The 16,988-nt window shown below is 38.3% G+C and overlaps 2 protein-coding genes across 6 annotated transcripts in view; one reads left to right on the top strand and one right to left on the bottom strand.

Annotated features, from left to right (window-relative positions):
* TMEM117 (transmembrane protein 117) overlaps positions 1 to 16,988 on the bottom strand; it is a 216,279-nt gene that overhangs the window by 176,855 nt on the left and 22,436 nt on the right. For all 5 annotated transcript variants that reach the window (XM_005009953.6, XM_027456884.3, XM_005009955.6 and 2 more), the window contains exon 3: positions 3,869 to 4,001. In XM_005009953.6, coding sequence (XP_005010010.2) covers positions 3,869 to 4,001 — 133 coding nt within the window. The remainder of the gene's footprint in view (positions 1 to 3,868; positions 4,002 to 16,988) is intronic.
* Positions 8,061 to 14,509, top strand: LOC119713545 (P2Y purinoceptor 1-like). The gene is made up of 2 exons (XM_072033046.1): positions 8,061 to 8,130; positions 11,440 to 14,509. Exons 1-2 carry the CDS (start codon positions 8,061 to 8,063, stop codon positions 12,450 to 12,452), a joined length of 1,083 nt encoding a protein of 360 aa, XP_071889147.1. The 3' UTR covers positions 12,453 to 14,509.

Below are 16,988 nucleotides of genomic sequence, written 5' to 3'. Positions count from 1 at the left end.
TAATGTAGACATACACCCATTGAGAAGATGTAATCAACAATGCCCTTCTCACTACTTCAAAGCCTTAAAATCCCAATTTACAGAGGAAATGAAATGGCCTCATTCCCACTGCACAGTGCAGCCTCTGGCATCATGTAAGATAATATTTCTTCTGATCCTCTGCAATTGGTTTTACTGTGCCTCTAGTATTAAAAGTATTCCAGAATAAATCTTCTCTCCTTATCTGAGCATAAAGCACTCCTTAAGGTTACTTTGGTTTACACAGAACAACTTTTTCTGCCTTAGTCTCATAGCAGCTTTGACAAGGCCTGCTACTCTATTCTGTGGGAATTGTGTTGGTATGTTCCCCAGATCTCTAAATCATTTGAATAATGGCTGAACCTTCCTACCTCCAGATTGTTTTCATATTTAGCCTCTCTCTTCTACATCTTTCTTGCTCAGAAGGACCAGTTAGACCAAATACCAAATACCAAATACCTTGTTCCTGTGCCTCAACCCTGCTGGGCCTTCAGGATGGTTACACAAACTTGCCAGTAATTTTGTCTTGCTGTTGGCATTTCATGCCTCTTGACTATTTAGGAATGGTTTGGTAAGTAATTAAAAACACACTTAACAAAAAAATCCCTTAACTACAATTACCTATCCTGAAATAGCACCTAAGAGACACAGACCTTGTAAAATGAGGCCTGACTGCAAATCCTTTTATCTTAACCCTTCCTTCAGCCCTGGGTTAAATTATCGTGCATAAAGCAGGCATCCTTTCCTCCTTTCTGTCTCCACAGTCTGGTCTTCCAAAGCATCACAGTAGGCTTAACACAATCCTGACAGAGAAATTTTCTGTTAAAGACCTTGTTTTTCTTGGGTTCTGTGCCCGTCTAGGCTTCTGCTTACTATTTTCAGGGATGAGAAGGAATAAGAAATAATAGCTGCAGATCATTGTCAGACAGCTTTTCAAATGTGTTTCCTCAACCAGATGTCGAGCTCTGACTAAAAGAGCAATAACAAAGTTCAGTGGGTCAATGCAATAAATGGTGAAAAAGAAATGTTGCTGAAAAAAAGAAGAGGCTTAAATTAAAAATGATGCATTATAATCCCTCACAAAAATTTCAGTTCAAATAGTTACACTTTCACCCAGAAAACAGCTGTATAATGTATATTCAAATACCAGCAACTCGTTCTGTTTTTACTTTTTCCCAGCAACTTACAGTCTGTGCCATTATCCTTTGAGGGATACATTCAGACTTCAACTTTGCCACATTAAGACACGTGTGAAGTGTCTTCAAAAATACTCATTAAAAAAAAATAAAAATCTTGGCAATGGCAAAATGTACCTTCTTAGAGATAGAAACATGATAGGACTTTAAAGCACTCCTGGCATCAGTTTATCAGCCTCTCAACAGGATATTGCTTCTGCTGCAGTCGCCCAGGCTGGCATGCACATGCAAGACATACGACTCTCCTATTGGTGAGCCACAGAGGAATTTTCATTGATGACATCAAATATGTGACATACGGGAACTTTTCAGAATCACTCTTGGCAGCACACATGGCAAGGTGAACCAAAGACAGAACAAGGAGCAAACGTATGCAAAAATAAATAACTTTTTTCTACTCAGTCTTAGTAGACGGTATCTGTAAGTCTTCCACAAGCTTTGTATTGGAAAGATATGTATTCTGAGTGCCTGTGTTTCCTAAGATCCCATGGGAATGAGGTCTACTTATCTCTACAAAGACTGTAACTATCATACAGGTGGACTCTGACCTTTCTCCTGGAAGCCAGTTCCTCTGATGCCAGTCATTTCAGTAAGGTTCTGTGGCAAAATACGTGGACAGAGGTGTTGTTTTGTACACAAGTACAAAACATGAAACAAATGGCTTTCACAAAGATTATATTTACTCGGGAGAAAGTAATATACTCCTTAAAACATTGTATTAAGACAATGTGAAGTAGTTGGCTTTAATGATGTTTGCCCATTGTTGTAGAAATCCTCTTTTCACAAGTATTACACATTGTTCTATCTTGGCTTTGAAAGGGCTGATCCAATAGCTCTGTTTGTTAGGTTGATGTTTTAGGTTGTGCAGTTTGAAACTGACACTTTTTATTCGTTATCTGCTTGCTGCCTTTTTGCTGCAATGCACACACAAACAGCCTTACCAAGCTTCCACACACTTCAGAAAGTCAGGGTGATTCCTGGAGCACTCCATGATCAGTTTCCCAAAATGATGGTAACAAACCTAGGGCTAGCATCAGTTCCAGGCAAGGAGGAACCTGACTAGTAAGTGAGAGGATAGGTTGACTAACACCAGCTATTTTAGAAATATGCTGTGCCTATCTATTTCCATGAACGTGGACACTGATTGCCACGCAATCTCCTCAGTGTTGCTAATGGAAGTGTGTAACAGATAGGGGCAACAGGAATGTTGACAAGGACAAATGAACTCTGGTTGCCAGTCATGAGCCAGCTTTCAGAGCAGTTAATGTTTGCCTAATAGCCAGTTATAGCTTCTGAAGCTTTAGAAATACCAAATATAAATCTTAACATAATACCAATAAATCATATAACTATGTAAATAGGGAAGCCAGAAAGCTGCAATGCTCCCACTCTCCCTACTGCAGGGAGGATTATTCTGCCTATTATTAGGCACCTATTCATATTTACCACATCATTACCATGATCATTTCCCGGTCATTTCTTCTAAAATATTGGGTGATTCTGCTGTTTTACCCACCTTGCCTGAATCAATTTAGTCTTCATGACATATGATTAGCTCAGCTGCTCTGCACTTGGTTTCATTCAGTGACACTCAATCTATTCTCTACTCAGGGTTTGTTTTATGTCACATTGTTAAGATGACTTTATACGCTGCGTATTTTTGTTGACAGCCAAAGATTTGTAACATGCCACGCCAAGGTCCATTTAATAACACTTCATCAGGTTCTGTTGATATGCCTTTGATATTTTGCTAAAAACAAGTCGTTCTATTATTTGATATGGTTCTTCAACTGAAATATACATTGAGTTTCTTATTTCTTGCTAAAAACTCTTCAGATGCTACCTTGCCTTTCATATAAAAAAAAAACAAAAAACTGTATTTTTTGTCCAATGATCTCATTTTGGCAGTATTAGACGAGTAATAATGTAGGTTTTCTCACAAAAATCAGCATATGAAAATGGTTTTGTGAACAATAAGAGAAAGCAAGTTTTCTTAAACCATAAATTTCAGATTAAAAGTTCAATTTAAAATAAGTCCAGACATAATAAGAAGATAGCTGTTCATCCCTCAACCAACAGTAACTTCGCCCTGTTGGAGCATTTTATGGGAAGAAAACTAAATAAATACAGATTTTTAAGAATCTTTTTAACAAACTGGATTAGCAAGTATTATTTTGCATAACCAAAATAGCACTGTACTGCACATGTAATGTTTGTGTTTTGAGTGTCTGATTCCTCAGGTGTGGATGTTTCAATTTCTTTTCGCTTTACCTCTGAATTTCCTTAGTATGGCCAATAGTAATGTTTATACTTTTAAACTACACAGTCTTCACTTCAAATCAAATTTGCTGAGCTGTAACTTCAAATCAAAACAATTTGATATAATGTTTGTTAGTACCCTGAAGTAATAGTTGCTATCATTTGGCTAGGATCCCTCTTTTTGTAGCCAAGAGGATTAAAGTTTCGGTTCATTAACCAACTGAATTATTATTCTACCTAAATTCAGAAAACAGAAATAATAAAAAAGATGGTGAATACTACTATATTTACATTTTGGTAATCTCTTGATCATTCTAAAGTAGCATAATATGACAAGTTTCCAATGGAATATATCCTAGAGCAAAAAAGAGACAGAATAAAACTCTGCAACCTACCTCATATTCCCTTCCATAATGAGGAATAGGTTATAAATGTGAGAAAAAATGAAGAGGAAGAGGATGGTACTGAAGAACATTGTCATCCAAGACCCGTGGTCCTCTCGAAACATCTTCAGACGGAGCAACTGACCTGTCATATGAATATTACAAGAAACCACATTTTAGTCAGTCAGTAAGCATATATGTTTACATGATAACAAAAACAAAATAAAGTCCTAAACTGTATGTCTTGGTACGTCCAATTATTTCACTTCGTGTGGGGAGGACAGATGTGGTATCAAGCAACCAAACCAGTCTTTTGCAGTTCAGCATGGACAGAGATTGTCCATACAAAATTACAACGTTGCTTCCCACAGACTGGTGACAAACTGATTGAGGTTCTGATTCTGCAATCAAAATCTTTAAACTGAACCTCTAAAGGAGTTCACATCAGGTCCTGTGGTACGTGTGCAAAATGTGGCTGTGGTTTCACATACACCTCATGTAATTCTACGCGTTGATCAATCAGCCTTTATTGTTTCCCTGCTCCAGCTATTAACATCTGTACCCACTGTGCTCTAATGCTGGCACAGCAAGCTGAGCAGCTATGCACAAGTGAAAAAGAGTGGTGAACTAACCCATCTAGAAAAAGAATAATTACAATTTTTCCTCCTATTTATTAGGTCCACCAACCTGCTGACTTTGAGACTCAGTGAACAGTGGTGCTGAACATCTGTGTAGAATTGGGAGGGAGTGATGGACCTGAAGGATGGAGAGGGAATAAGCCACCCCATTTTCTAGAAACTGCTACATCCAAAAATTCTAAACCAAATACCACAGCAGGGAAAATCTCACAGAATTAGACCTGGAGGCAAGAGCCACATTTAGTGGCATTTGCACAGTGTTCAGAGAAACGAGTCTATAAATTCAGAAGTACCTCAGGCTGTACAAATCCATTATTTGCTGCCAGACTCTTGAGCAGTAAAAACAGTCATTAGCTCTTTATGGTTGCCTGTCTCTTTCCACTGACTATAGACAGAGTCAGATCAACTATCATATGAGGTGATAGAGATCTCCTCTTATATGCTGGTCTACATTGTGAAAAACATGAACATAGAACAGAAGTGGAGGATTCAGGACATTTGGCCTAATGAGAAAAAGAGATGAGCTTCTCTGAGCAGGTGACTGCAGGACCAAAGATGATTCTTGCTTAAGCCCAAAGTAAACGTGAATAGATGGTTAGTAAGTATGTAAATAATCACCCTTCCTCACAAAAAAACTGAGATAATACTGTGCAATCTCATTGCTCCCTGCTTTTCTGAGGTTATAAAGCTGCCATGTGTTCTTATCTGCCACCCATTTAATGGCAGCATCTGAAACCCTGAAAAAGTCTGAGCTTCTTGAAGTACATCAGGGGGCATAGACGCCAGTTCTACTGAAGTGTTCAGCTGGGGTCACCTCCCAAGTGATATACACCAGGCAAATGCCATCACATTTAGAGTCAGATTTGAATTCTACCAGCGACATCTTGTTATGTTGCATACAAATCATTTACCCTCTGCACTCAGGTCCTTGATCCACAAAATGGAAGATAGTAATATTCTTTTTTGATGGTGTTGACTTTTGCTACATTATACCACAAGACCCCAAAATGATTAAGTCCATAAGTGGTAACATAAATAAATAAATAAACAACTAAACCACCAAGCAAACAAAAAAGTGTCGCAAATCAGAATAGAGCTTATAGCTATACTTACGATGTAATTATTATTCATTTCCTAGCCAGAAATGTTCACCAAATGTTGTCACTGCATCACAAAGAATTAAATGTTCCCTAGAGTATCTGAGCTGATTGTTTCTTATGGTAATGTTTCGTCGTTTCACAAATGCAATGTTACACATTTGTCAGAGCAAGACTGATTTCTTGTCCTACCACAGAAATCGTAATGCAGTACAACGCTCTCCTCAGTCGTTGTAGTTTACACTCGGTTTTAATGGTTCCTACTGAGCAAGGGCTATGTATTTTCAGTAATTAATGACCCAAACAGAAGTCAGGAAGTACTGGTAGAAAGGTCTAGAACAACTTTTTCAGTGCTTGCCTTCCAGCAAGATCAACACCTAACATCCCAGCAGGGATTTCAAAAGGACTTTGTACCAACAGATATTATTTAACATGTTTAGCAGCAATATAGTTGCTATCATTTTTACTGATAAGGCAATTTAAGAAATGCCGATCAACTACCAAGCAGTTTTTTTTAAACTAAAATTTACCAAGTGCTCAGTTATAATGCCTCACTGCAATATTGCAAAATAAGACCCTAGAGTTCTCATTTTTCCACCGCTCACACACAGAGAAAAATCTCAGTTCCTTATGCACATTTTTTTCTGTATCCTATTTCTGCCTGGCAGAGAAGGACCTGGGAGTGATGGTTGATAGTCAGCTGAATATGAGCCAGCAGTGTGCTCAGGTGGCCAAGAAGGCCAACGGCATCCTGGCTTGCATAAGAAGCAGTGTGGCCAGCAGGGCTAGGGAGGTGATCGTCCCCCTGTACTTGGCTCTGGTGAGGCCGCACCTCGAGTACTGTGTTCAGTTTTGGGCCCCTCGCTACAAGAAGGACATCGAGGTGCTCGAGCGAGTCCAGAGAAGGGCAACCAAGCTGGTGAGGGGCCTGGAGAACAAGTCCTACGAGGAGCGGCTGAAGGAGCTGGGCTTGTTCAGCCTGGAGAAAAGGAGGCACGGGGGCGACCTTATCGCTCTCTCTACAGGTACCTTAAAGGAGGCTGTAGTGAGGTGGGGGTTGGTCTATTCTCCCACGTGCCTGGTGACAGGACGAGGGGGAACAGGCTAAAGTTGCACCAGAGGAGTTTTAGGTTGGATGTTAGGAAGAACTTCTTTACTGAAAGGGTTGTTGGGCACTGGAACAGGCTGCCCAGGGAAGTGGTGGAGTCACCATCCCTGGAGATCTTTAAAAGACGTTTAGATGTAGAGCTTAGGGATATGGTTTAGTGGGGACTGTTAGTGTTAGGTCAGAGGTTGGACTCAATGATCTAGAGGTCTCTTTCAACCTAGAAGTTCTGTGATCTGTGATCTATTTGCAATTACACACTGAATATGAAATCTAAAGGAAAAAAGACAGAATGCAACATCAGTTTACTAATAACAGCATTTAAGAGAAGCTGAGAAAGATTACAGACCATTACAATTCAATTCCAATGTTAAAAATGTTACTGACTCATACATCATCTTTCTCTTCATCAGCTTAAAAAAGCCTTTCTTCTGTGAAATATTTGAAGTAAAAGCATGTCCCCTGACATATGTTATGTGCTTCCCTGATTTCATTAAGACAGCAAAGTCGAAGCCTGTCTAGAATCTGGTACTGTTTTAAATAGTTAGATGTAGGTGCTTTAATCATGTGATGTGATATACCTCTCTCTTCATTCTGCAGAGAATGCATTTTCAAAGCACACTAGTATGTCTTGTCACTTGGAAAAAAAGCTCTGCTTACTCTCATCATAGGTAATAGGAGAAACTTTTGTCACGTTTTCTTCAGGAACGTATTTTTCCTAGGCTACTTTTCCTTTTCTATCTTGTGCTCTTACTTTTTTTCTCTCTGTCCTTTACTGTCCTAAATACATCAGTTTCTCACCTCTTTGTCCTGTCACCCATTAGCCTTTTCACCTGTCCAAACAATTTCATTTTGCACAGTTTCCAGATCTTTACGTCTGATCTTACTGCTCCTTTCCTCTTCTAAACCTCACTGAGTCTCATCCATCCCTTTCCTAAAATAAAATAAAGGTATCTAACCAAGCTGCAGCAGGCAAGAGAAGCACAGGTGCACTGCCCAGTTCAGGAGAAGGGCAGCAGTTCTGGCAGTGAAGGAGGGGCAAGAAAAGGAAGGTGCAAATACACACATACATGACCCAGGCCCCTCCACTCTTCTCTGTCATGTTAGCAACAATGAAAGTCCCAGACCAAGCCAGACTGGATTTGCAGTAAGCCCCTTTCCCTGAAAAGCAAGTGGAGGCTGCTATGGTAATAGCAATTTGTCTCAACTGATTGAGAGGAGGGGCATAATGATGAAATGATCTCTCTCTTACAGTTTGACACTTGCTCCATGAAGAGCTGCCATTGCATATGGAATACTACTGAAACCTTGGATTAAAAACAGCACTTGCAAAACAGAGTGGTGATTTTAGAAGATCCTGATTAATGGAGAGAAACGCCAGAGCCTGGAATCTAGACTTCTGTAAAAGAGATAATTACAGCAGTCCTAAAACAGGTAAGAGAAAGATTTATTACATATTTATCACACCTGTATTCTCTACAGAAATACATATTTATTTATTTTACTTAGCTACTGCACACTGATTAATATGTACATACATAAATTTCATATTATTTAAAGTATCTTTTCATAAATATTGCCTCTGATAGGAAAATTCTTAAACATTATCTAACACTCTACTGTAGTTAATGTTTGCCATATGGGATTTCATTAACCCCCAAGTAAGTACATGAACATCATTTTTAATGAAAGAAATAGTAGCTTAATAGCAATACAGATTGAGTCATTAGGAAGAAAGGAACTGGCTATCAGTACAATGTACTGATCCCACTGCATACAAATACAGCTCTGTATTACTTATTATCCCCAGTGTATTCTTTTTATATAATGAGCTAAAAGGGTACACTTTGAGAAATACGTAACAGAAGTAGATTGGTGTGTGAATAGGCAGAAGTGTGGAAAACCTATACAGGGTAACCATATAAAATTCTTAGAATAATCCAAACAAAACAGCTGCTGTAAAATAAGGACATTTACTGTAAAGATTAGCAAGCAAAAAGGAGCAAGGGACAAAGAGAAAGTGGATAAGGAACAAAATTACATAAAATAAGCTGTTAATTCAGCTTAATCTTTACGTCAGGACAAATTAATCTCTCATTACAACCTTGTTACAAATGTAAAAAAATAAAAATAAACAGATATGATGTGGAAGAATGGTTCCTAGGATATATTTATTCATATTGAAGTAAATACTTTAAAGATAAACAAACTCATTAAACATAATGGAACTTTGGAAGTACAAGTTAAATGCCATATAAATGATTAATAGTGATGAACTGTGAGCTGCAATTAGCTTTATACATAGATCAGATTCTCTTCAGTGATACAATGCTTCTTAGCTCCAAAAGGAGTTTCATCAAAACGTTATTTTTTAATCAAACATGTTCATCTATCTACTTCAAGACTTTGGAGGCCGTATCACAGGTACAAGGAGAACAGAGGGAAGTAGAGACTTCATGATTTAGGACACGGCAACAAACCAGGAAGGAAATCAGCTCATCAGTCACGGACAGCATAGTGAGCCACAGTAAGTCAACTTATATTCAGATCAGGTCTTACATCTTCTATATAATCAAAAGCATTTAGAAATATGACTTCTAGAAAGAGAAACTCTCTGGACTTTCTGTTATAGCTTGCAGATGCTGCTAGGGGAAAATGACAGAGGAACTTGTAGATAGTTATTGTTAGAGAGTCACAGATCTAAGCAATATCTCTTTCAGGTCCAGGAAACTTCAACTCTTTCTTGGGCATATGACTAATATTTTAATATCAAGTCCTTCATCAAATCAAAGATACTCCTTTAATTTTGGATGACCCATCATGCAATTGATCTTTCTGCCCATTTAGTGTTCCTGGCTATCTCCACCAACAGCTGAAACTGTTTAGCTGGAAAATTAACCACAAAAATCTGCATTTTTAGCTTTGAAAGCCCAATCCTACTTTCATCAAAGTCTGATAAAAAAAAAAAAAAGTCACTGCTGAAATCATTACAGCATATATGCTGATCTACTGGACATCAGTGTAGCTCCAGTAGTCTCAGGACATGGCAGGGTATGCTGACTGTGTCCACTCAGGTGCACTGAAACTGGGTCTTGATTGTAGAGAAGCCTTCAAATTCTGATGGATAACCACTAGTTCTTGTCCTGTTCTTCTCCTACTATTTATGTTACCTCAGAAAAAGTTTGATTTCTTTCTGAACCTCTTTGATTGTATCCAACCCGTTTGATAGGTTAGAGGTTGGACTCGATGATCTTGAGGTCTCTTCCAACCTAGAAATTTTGTGATTCTGTGATTCTGTGATAGGTTGTAAGGCATTCACACCAATTGCAATGCATGGTGTTCAAAAATCCAGTATCGGTTATGGCTTCTCAGCTCTGCTATAATACGATGAATAAGTAAGAGACAGTGAGAACCTTTTAGAAAATCCAAATATAAACCCCAAGATTCATTGGATTCGTGGAAAACGCCTACAGAGCTTCACAGGAAATCCAAAGAATATGGGAAATGAACATAGGCAAATGCAAACACATTTTCTAATGTGACTCTGAGCTCCAAATGCATCTTACCAAGCTGTGCAGTTCCAGCACCTCCAGATACATAACTAACTCCATATAACCCATCCCAGGGTTCAGTCTAGTAAACTGAAGGTAACAAAGGGGACAGGGGATTTATTAATTCCAGTCTGTAACTGCCTTAGAGCAGTCACAGGGCTACACATCCAGGCTTCATCCAGACTACTTAAAGCAAAGTGGAGCAGGTGGCAGAGCTGGCTGCCTCCTTCCATTCAGACCTACCTACAGTCCTTGTCCAGGAACCTGATGGGATCAGGAATCCCTGGCATTACAACTGCCTCATGCAGCTATGTCCTTGTTGTTTGTAGCCAGTTCAGAGCTTATTTATACTGACAACACAAATGGAATGGACTGCTTACTGCCTTCATTCATAGCTATCCAAAAGGAAGGCAGAGAGGTGTAATTCACAATGTAATTCAAAGCACACATGGTGCTTAGCCAGGATGATTTTAGGAAAAAACAATTTCCCTACACATATTAAAATTCCTTTTAACTGAACACATTGTGAAGCAAATGTTACCTAACTGTATTGTACCTATTACGGTGACTATATGTTAAAGAATTTACAAAGTCATCTCATAAATTTTAGTTGAAGAAAAAAATGTATACAAAGTTTGATATTCACAAACACTGTGCAAAATCATATAGGGAAACTGTTCAGTTATCCCAGGTTAAAGTACAGTGTTTCGATAATTAACAAAATACATCTAGAGAGCAAACATTTCCCACCTGTAAAATACACTGGGAGGTGAACATACGGCTTTCTATCTTTCTGCAAAGTCATTTGACTGCTTTCATTGCTGAGCTTCTAGAGAAACCACTTTTCATCTTCACTTTATTCAGTACAGTCTGAACTAACTTTTTGTAAGTTCATCGGGTAAATGTGCAAAGCTCAATAATGCAGTCTCTATTTAGCAGGTCATCACTGCAGCTCTTGTTATATTCTGACCTATGCCTGTGAACACACCTGTGGAAGTCATTTTGTGTTAAGGAATACCTGTCTTCCTATCAAACGTTGTTGTGGATTCTGAGCTATAAATGGCTGTTTTTATGACTGTCAAACAAGCTCCAGCTTGGGCAAACCTTACAGATTAACATATCTTTCATTGTTTGGAGCGAGGTTCTTGGCACATTTTTATTTAAAATCTGTTGGTCTCTCTTTCCCCTTCAGGCACACTCTATGGAAAGACGATGAACAGCACATGCATTTTCATTTGCAACACTAATTCCAAGATGGAGTGGTACTGTTATTTGCTGATTCTGGTTTGCTTTTTCATTCTGTTGGTGGGATTTCTAGGCAACATACTTGCCCTGCGACATTATGTGTGCTGCAGGAAGACGTGGACTACTAACAGCATATTTCTGTTTAATTTGGCACTTTGTGACTTCACTTGGATTCTCATGGCACCTTTTTCAGTATACTATAGTCTCCAGAGGCCAGAGGACTATTCCAGTCAAACGTTTTATCACATCATAAGACTATTTTTTAGTATTAATATCTACGGAAGCGTCTGCTTCCTGACATTCATCAGTTTTGACAGATACGTAGGTGCTGTCCATCCTATCAGTTCATTAACGTGGTGGGACAAAGGAAAGGCCACGTCTTGTACTATTGCTGTATGGATCTTCATAGTCACTGCATCAGTGCCAGAGATCTTTTACACAATTGAAGTGGGAAGACATGACATCCCAGATAACGAGGATAGCACTGGACCTTTACAATTTGCCGTGCCATTTGTACTCTCCAAGATTGTCTTGAGATTCCTAATTCCAGTCACAGTCATCTTTACATGCTATATGTTGACTCTCAAAGCGTTGCTACAACTCAGTAAACGCCAGCAGAGAAGGAACAGAATCATTAGGCCTTTTTTATTGATTTCAGCTGCTATGATTTTATTTGCTGTTTGTTTCACACCTTATCATGTCATGATGATGGTGACACTAATTTACAAAATAACTTGTCAAGCACCCTGTGGAAGCACAAATATGTTGTTTGCTGTTTATCAGATCACAGAGATCATCTGCAGCATCAGTAGCTGCCTCGACCCAATCATTTTTACAGTAGCAAATAAGCCATTCTATCAAAGAATGAAAGATATAAACTGTCATCCCAAACGCCAGTGCTGCTGTTGTCTGACACGTAAGGTAAGGGACATCATTCTGTCCCCAAGAACGGTGACTTAAATGTCAATCTACAAAGACATGCATCTCTTCCTACCCATTTGGCTTTGTACCATTAGAGCAGTTTAAAATTTCATCTCCTGTATAGCACAGCAATCTCCTGAGTAAGCAAGAATAGACAGCAATGCAGGGTAAAACCTGACATGCAAATCAACTAGAAAAGAAACATTAGCAACTCCTGGCTTTCCAGAACTGGCATTTTAAATATCATTGTCATAAATACACCTTAATTTATTGTGACATAGCACTTCCTCCCTGTACGTACATGTGATATGGAATGAACAATGAATAAAAGCTCTAAGTAGCTACCTTAGTTCTTGGCCAGAAAAATGTCAAGCACATTGTGTTGGGGAATTTTCTTATAGCTTCTATTAATTGTTTTTTCATATGGTCAGAAGTGCTGTTGTGGTTGGACTGTGCAATTAATAAGAATCATGATGCTAACAGCTGAACTTCTGGAGCATTTGTAGAGAGGCTTTCTGTAAGTATCTAATTTTAATTCTATAAGTCCTTATAGAGTAGAGTGCACTAGAGTTCCTCTGGCACTGCCAGTAGAACCTCATTAACCTGGATAAATTCAGCAGATTTCCAAAAACAAACAAACAAAAATAATACGGTAACATCCCTAAGGATAGTCAGAGCCATAGTGAGTCTGTCCTGAAGCAAACAAACACCAGGTTGTTTGGCAGGGAACTCTGAACTCATCAACAGGGAGAAGCATGCCAAGGAGAAGTTCTGAAATACAAAGGGGGCTGAGCTGCAAGAAGAATAAGAGACACTGCCCTCTTATAGAGAGTGTTTTTTGTCTTGCTCATTTAGGCTCTTAGCATCAGTTTCAGGGCAGCCTAAGGTAATCAGTCTAGAGTGGACTTTTTTTTATAGCCATTGAAGAACATCCGTCTTCAGCAGTCATTAAATATGTGCTCTCCCAACATACATGGGCAAAGTCATGCTTCGTAATCAACCACCTGCTTTCTTGCCAAGAAATACCTTAATTATAAAAGCCTATATATTACTAAGCTCATTAACTATATTTTCAGAAATTAATGACACAGTACGTTTTAATATACTTTTTCCAGTATACTATTTTTTTTATTCCCCGAGTTTTAATATGATTTTGTTCTCACATTGCTATGTAAAAATAATTCTACTCTCCATTGGCATTAAATCTCACTTGTTGAATGTTTCGATTGTGTTGAGTATATATTCATGGATACATGTATATATATATAAAATACTTAGAACATTGTTTTTTTCTAATTTTTTTCAACTGTGATTGAAATATCTGTGATATCAGGTCCTGATAATCTGAAACACTTCAGATAGGTTTGGATGTATATAAATGAGGATCTCATAGCAAAATTGCCTGTCTATATTCTGTTCAGTGGAGTTACACACTCACCTCATTGTAAATTCTGCTTTTATTCATTTGATGTCTTCTTAATCCTTAATTTTCTCATATTTTAAAGGAAGAATACTTTGTTTTATGCATGAGTTGTCTTTTGTAAACATGGCAGGGTTATTAGCAGTGCACTAACTTCCTTAAGAGAGTTTGTTAAGCTCTGAATGGGCACACATCGGCAGTTATCTGCTCTAGTGTATGCTCACATTGCAAATTGATACAGAAACAATGTCACTGTCATTTAGTGGCAGCGGTGCTCTCAGCATGAGAAGGGATAGGACAGGAGAGATAAGTGTGAAGCTCTGCAATAAATGAGTTTATTGCTCCCACTGGATTGCACCACCAAGTTTGTAAACAGTGAGCTATTTCCAAAACCACACACTTGCTATTTTTATCTTCTAAACTATCTTTAAAGCTACAGATACGCTGTCTCTTTCTCACTTCAGTATTGCTTTTCATCAAGTTAATTTGTCCGTAAAATTCAATGTGAAATCAAAATATGTTTTTCTGCACTCAAAGTCAAACATAAAAGCTTAATGCAGTTCTCATTGCTTACTATGTAGATGGTAATGTTACTATTACATTATTAAGCTACTACCATTAGAAAGGTCTTCTGTTGTTAAAGAAGAAATAAGCATTCAACTCAGAAGAAATTGTGAAAAACGTGATCAAAGTCATTTCTTGATTTTGGAAATATAGATATAGATATATATTTCCTCTTAGAATTGCAGCCTTTATAACACCTTTGATTGCAACCTGCGGTCACAAGTCCCCAAAGTTGGCAAGAATAAAATCAAAAATTTCAATCAAAGACTGGATTGAAAACCTGCAGCAAGCTCAACAATGGAAAAGCATCACAGATGACCCTTCCACAACTCACATGCAATGCCTTTTGCAAGCAGCATTAACATGGATCGCTCAGATTCTCAAGCAAAGTCATGTTTTTCACTGCCTGTGTTTCAGTGTGTAAAAATGAAAAACTTGTTTTAGGAAATGCTTTATAGTCTATGTGACAGTCTGACTCAAAAAGTTTTCTGTAAGATAAGGAGAAATTTCATTCTGGTCAGGTAATCAGAACATAAGATACATTTAACTGAAGGAGAATGACCTTTATAGTCTCTGTGTGACAGAACTATGCAGAATACAGATAAAAAGATGCAAAAGGAGGCAAAATGAGCTGCTTTCTGCTGTCTGTCAGCATCACCCTACCAAAGGACTGCATGGTCCAGGGCACACGTGATGGAGCGATGCCAGAAATGGCCATCATGGTCCTGGGGGAATATTAAGGAGTGCTGTAAGTGCTGTGCCCAATGACCAGGAAAGGACAGGGGAAGCAAAGAGGCAGGGAGCTCTTTTTCCAGGCAAGAATCCTGATCTCAGCCAACTCAAAAGATAAAAATTGCCATGAAATAGCATCTATCAACATGATATGGATTTCTGCTGCATATCTTTTGATCCTCCCTGACTTCCAAGGATTTCAGCAAGAGATACAGGCAGCATGGATGGTAGCCCTGCTCCATATGCTTCGCTGGGTAAAAGCAGTAGAAAACTGGAGACTCCTCTAGTTTACTGTATAAGGCAGGTGGCCCAGGTCCTCAGCCCACAGTTCTGGGTTCATCTGCAGAACAAGGGACACACTGTTTGGACACTGAAATGCTTTGAAAAAACACTTTCTGCTTTTCTCCTTTTTGTATTCCACAGACAGAAGATTATGGGATAAACTGTATTACAAAAATAAATACTCCTCTCCATGTCTGTTTCTGTAGCTGGATGGAATGGCCCACAAACCTATAAAAGCTCACCAGTTTTCTATCAAGAAAGCCATCAATAACAAGATGCTCACAGACACATGAGAACGTGGGGAAGGAAAAGCAAACAAACCACCTTATACCCCAAAAAGATTATTCCCAGACAACCCCAAATAATGAAGAACAGAAGAGGAAAAAAATGAAGACATCCAAATAAATAAATAAATAAATAAGCTATCTGTGTCACAGTGCCTCTGTTGCCTGTTCTCCCATCTCAAGCATCTTCTACAACATGCCTTGTATTGGGTTGAGTCTATAGGCACAATCTAGTATTTAAAGATCATCTTTAGGACACAAACTCCTTACAAAAAATCATCCACTCTTTTCCCTCTGCTGTTCAGATAGCAGTTCCTTATGATAATTAGCAGTGAATACTCCCTGGTAGCTGACAAGGCTTCTAGACATTGTTTGCCTGCTCATAAGAGATGCTATAATCAATTAAACACACTTTTAAAAAGTGTTTTTGTTCAACCAGGCTGAACTAATGTTAATGTTCTCCTGACTGAAATCAAAGGTTTTCTACAAAGTAAGAATTAAAAGGCACAAAGCATCTGTTCGTATTTACTTGGTCTTATTTTTGTTTGGAAATAAAAGCTCCTAAAATGTTTTATTATAATATTCTGCAGATAGTTTGACATACACGTATAAAATCAAATAAGATTATTCCATTTTCCTACAATAAGTGAACAATAAACTGAACAGATAAGAGCCAAAGTCAACATCTTCTATGATGACAAATATGTTGCAGTACTGGTTCCTCACAGACCACTGTTTGGATTAAATCTGATGCCATGGTATCTAATTAAATGCCCAGCTGTTCTAATGAGTTTGAACATACCAGTTAACGTGGTAATAATTTATTAGCCTACAAAACTGACTGCCAGGTATGGGTAGCTTTCACGTACCACTTCTAGATTCTGAGATGCTACAGTGAGGGACATCTTTATAAGGTACTAGATGAATACAAAATGACCCATGGCCCAAGAGGTTTGAGTACTTATGTATGTGATCAACTGAGGTCAGAGAAACAACTTCCTTATATATTACTGTAAAAGTCACCATTGTTTTGCAAGCAAACAATGTCAAAACAGAGAGCTCTAAGCTGAAGATGTAAATAGACCTACAGATGGCCCAAAGGTGCTTTGTAAGGTAATCCATCTTTATGCATTCACCATTCTGCACTTGCTCATTCGATACTTGCATCTCACACACAAACCACCTGAAATTTTCACATATTAAGATACGAGCTTTCCTTTTTAAAATAAAAGTGTCAAAATGCTCCTAAGCTTTTGGGTTTCACTTCAGGATACATAAACCAATGTACTCTGA

Source organism: Anas platyrhynchos, chromosome 1 (genome assembly GCF_047663525.1).
Source record: "Anas platyrhynchos isolate ZD024472 breed Pekin duck chromosome 1, IASCAAS_PekinDuck_T2T, whole genome shotgun sequence".
Lineage (NCBI taxonomy): Eukaryota > Metazoa > Chordata > Aves > Anseriformes > Anatidae > Anas > Anas platyrhynchos.
Note: the sequence above shows the minus strand (reverse complement) of the source record. Positions and strands in the feature narration are given on the sequence as shown.

Coding starts and splice junctions, on each gene's coding strand:
- LOC119713545 (XM_072033046.1), top strand. CDS start 8,061: ATGGAGAGAAACGCCAGAGCCTGGAATCTAGACTTCTGTAAAAGAGAT. Junction 8,131..11,439: donor TTACAGCAGTCCTAAAACAG/GTAAGAGAAAGA, acceptor TTTCCCCTTCAG/GCACACTCTATGGAAAGACG.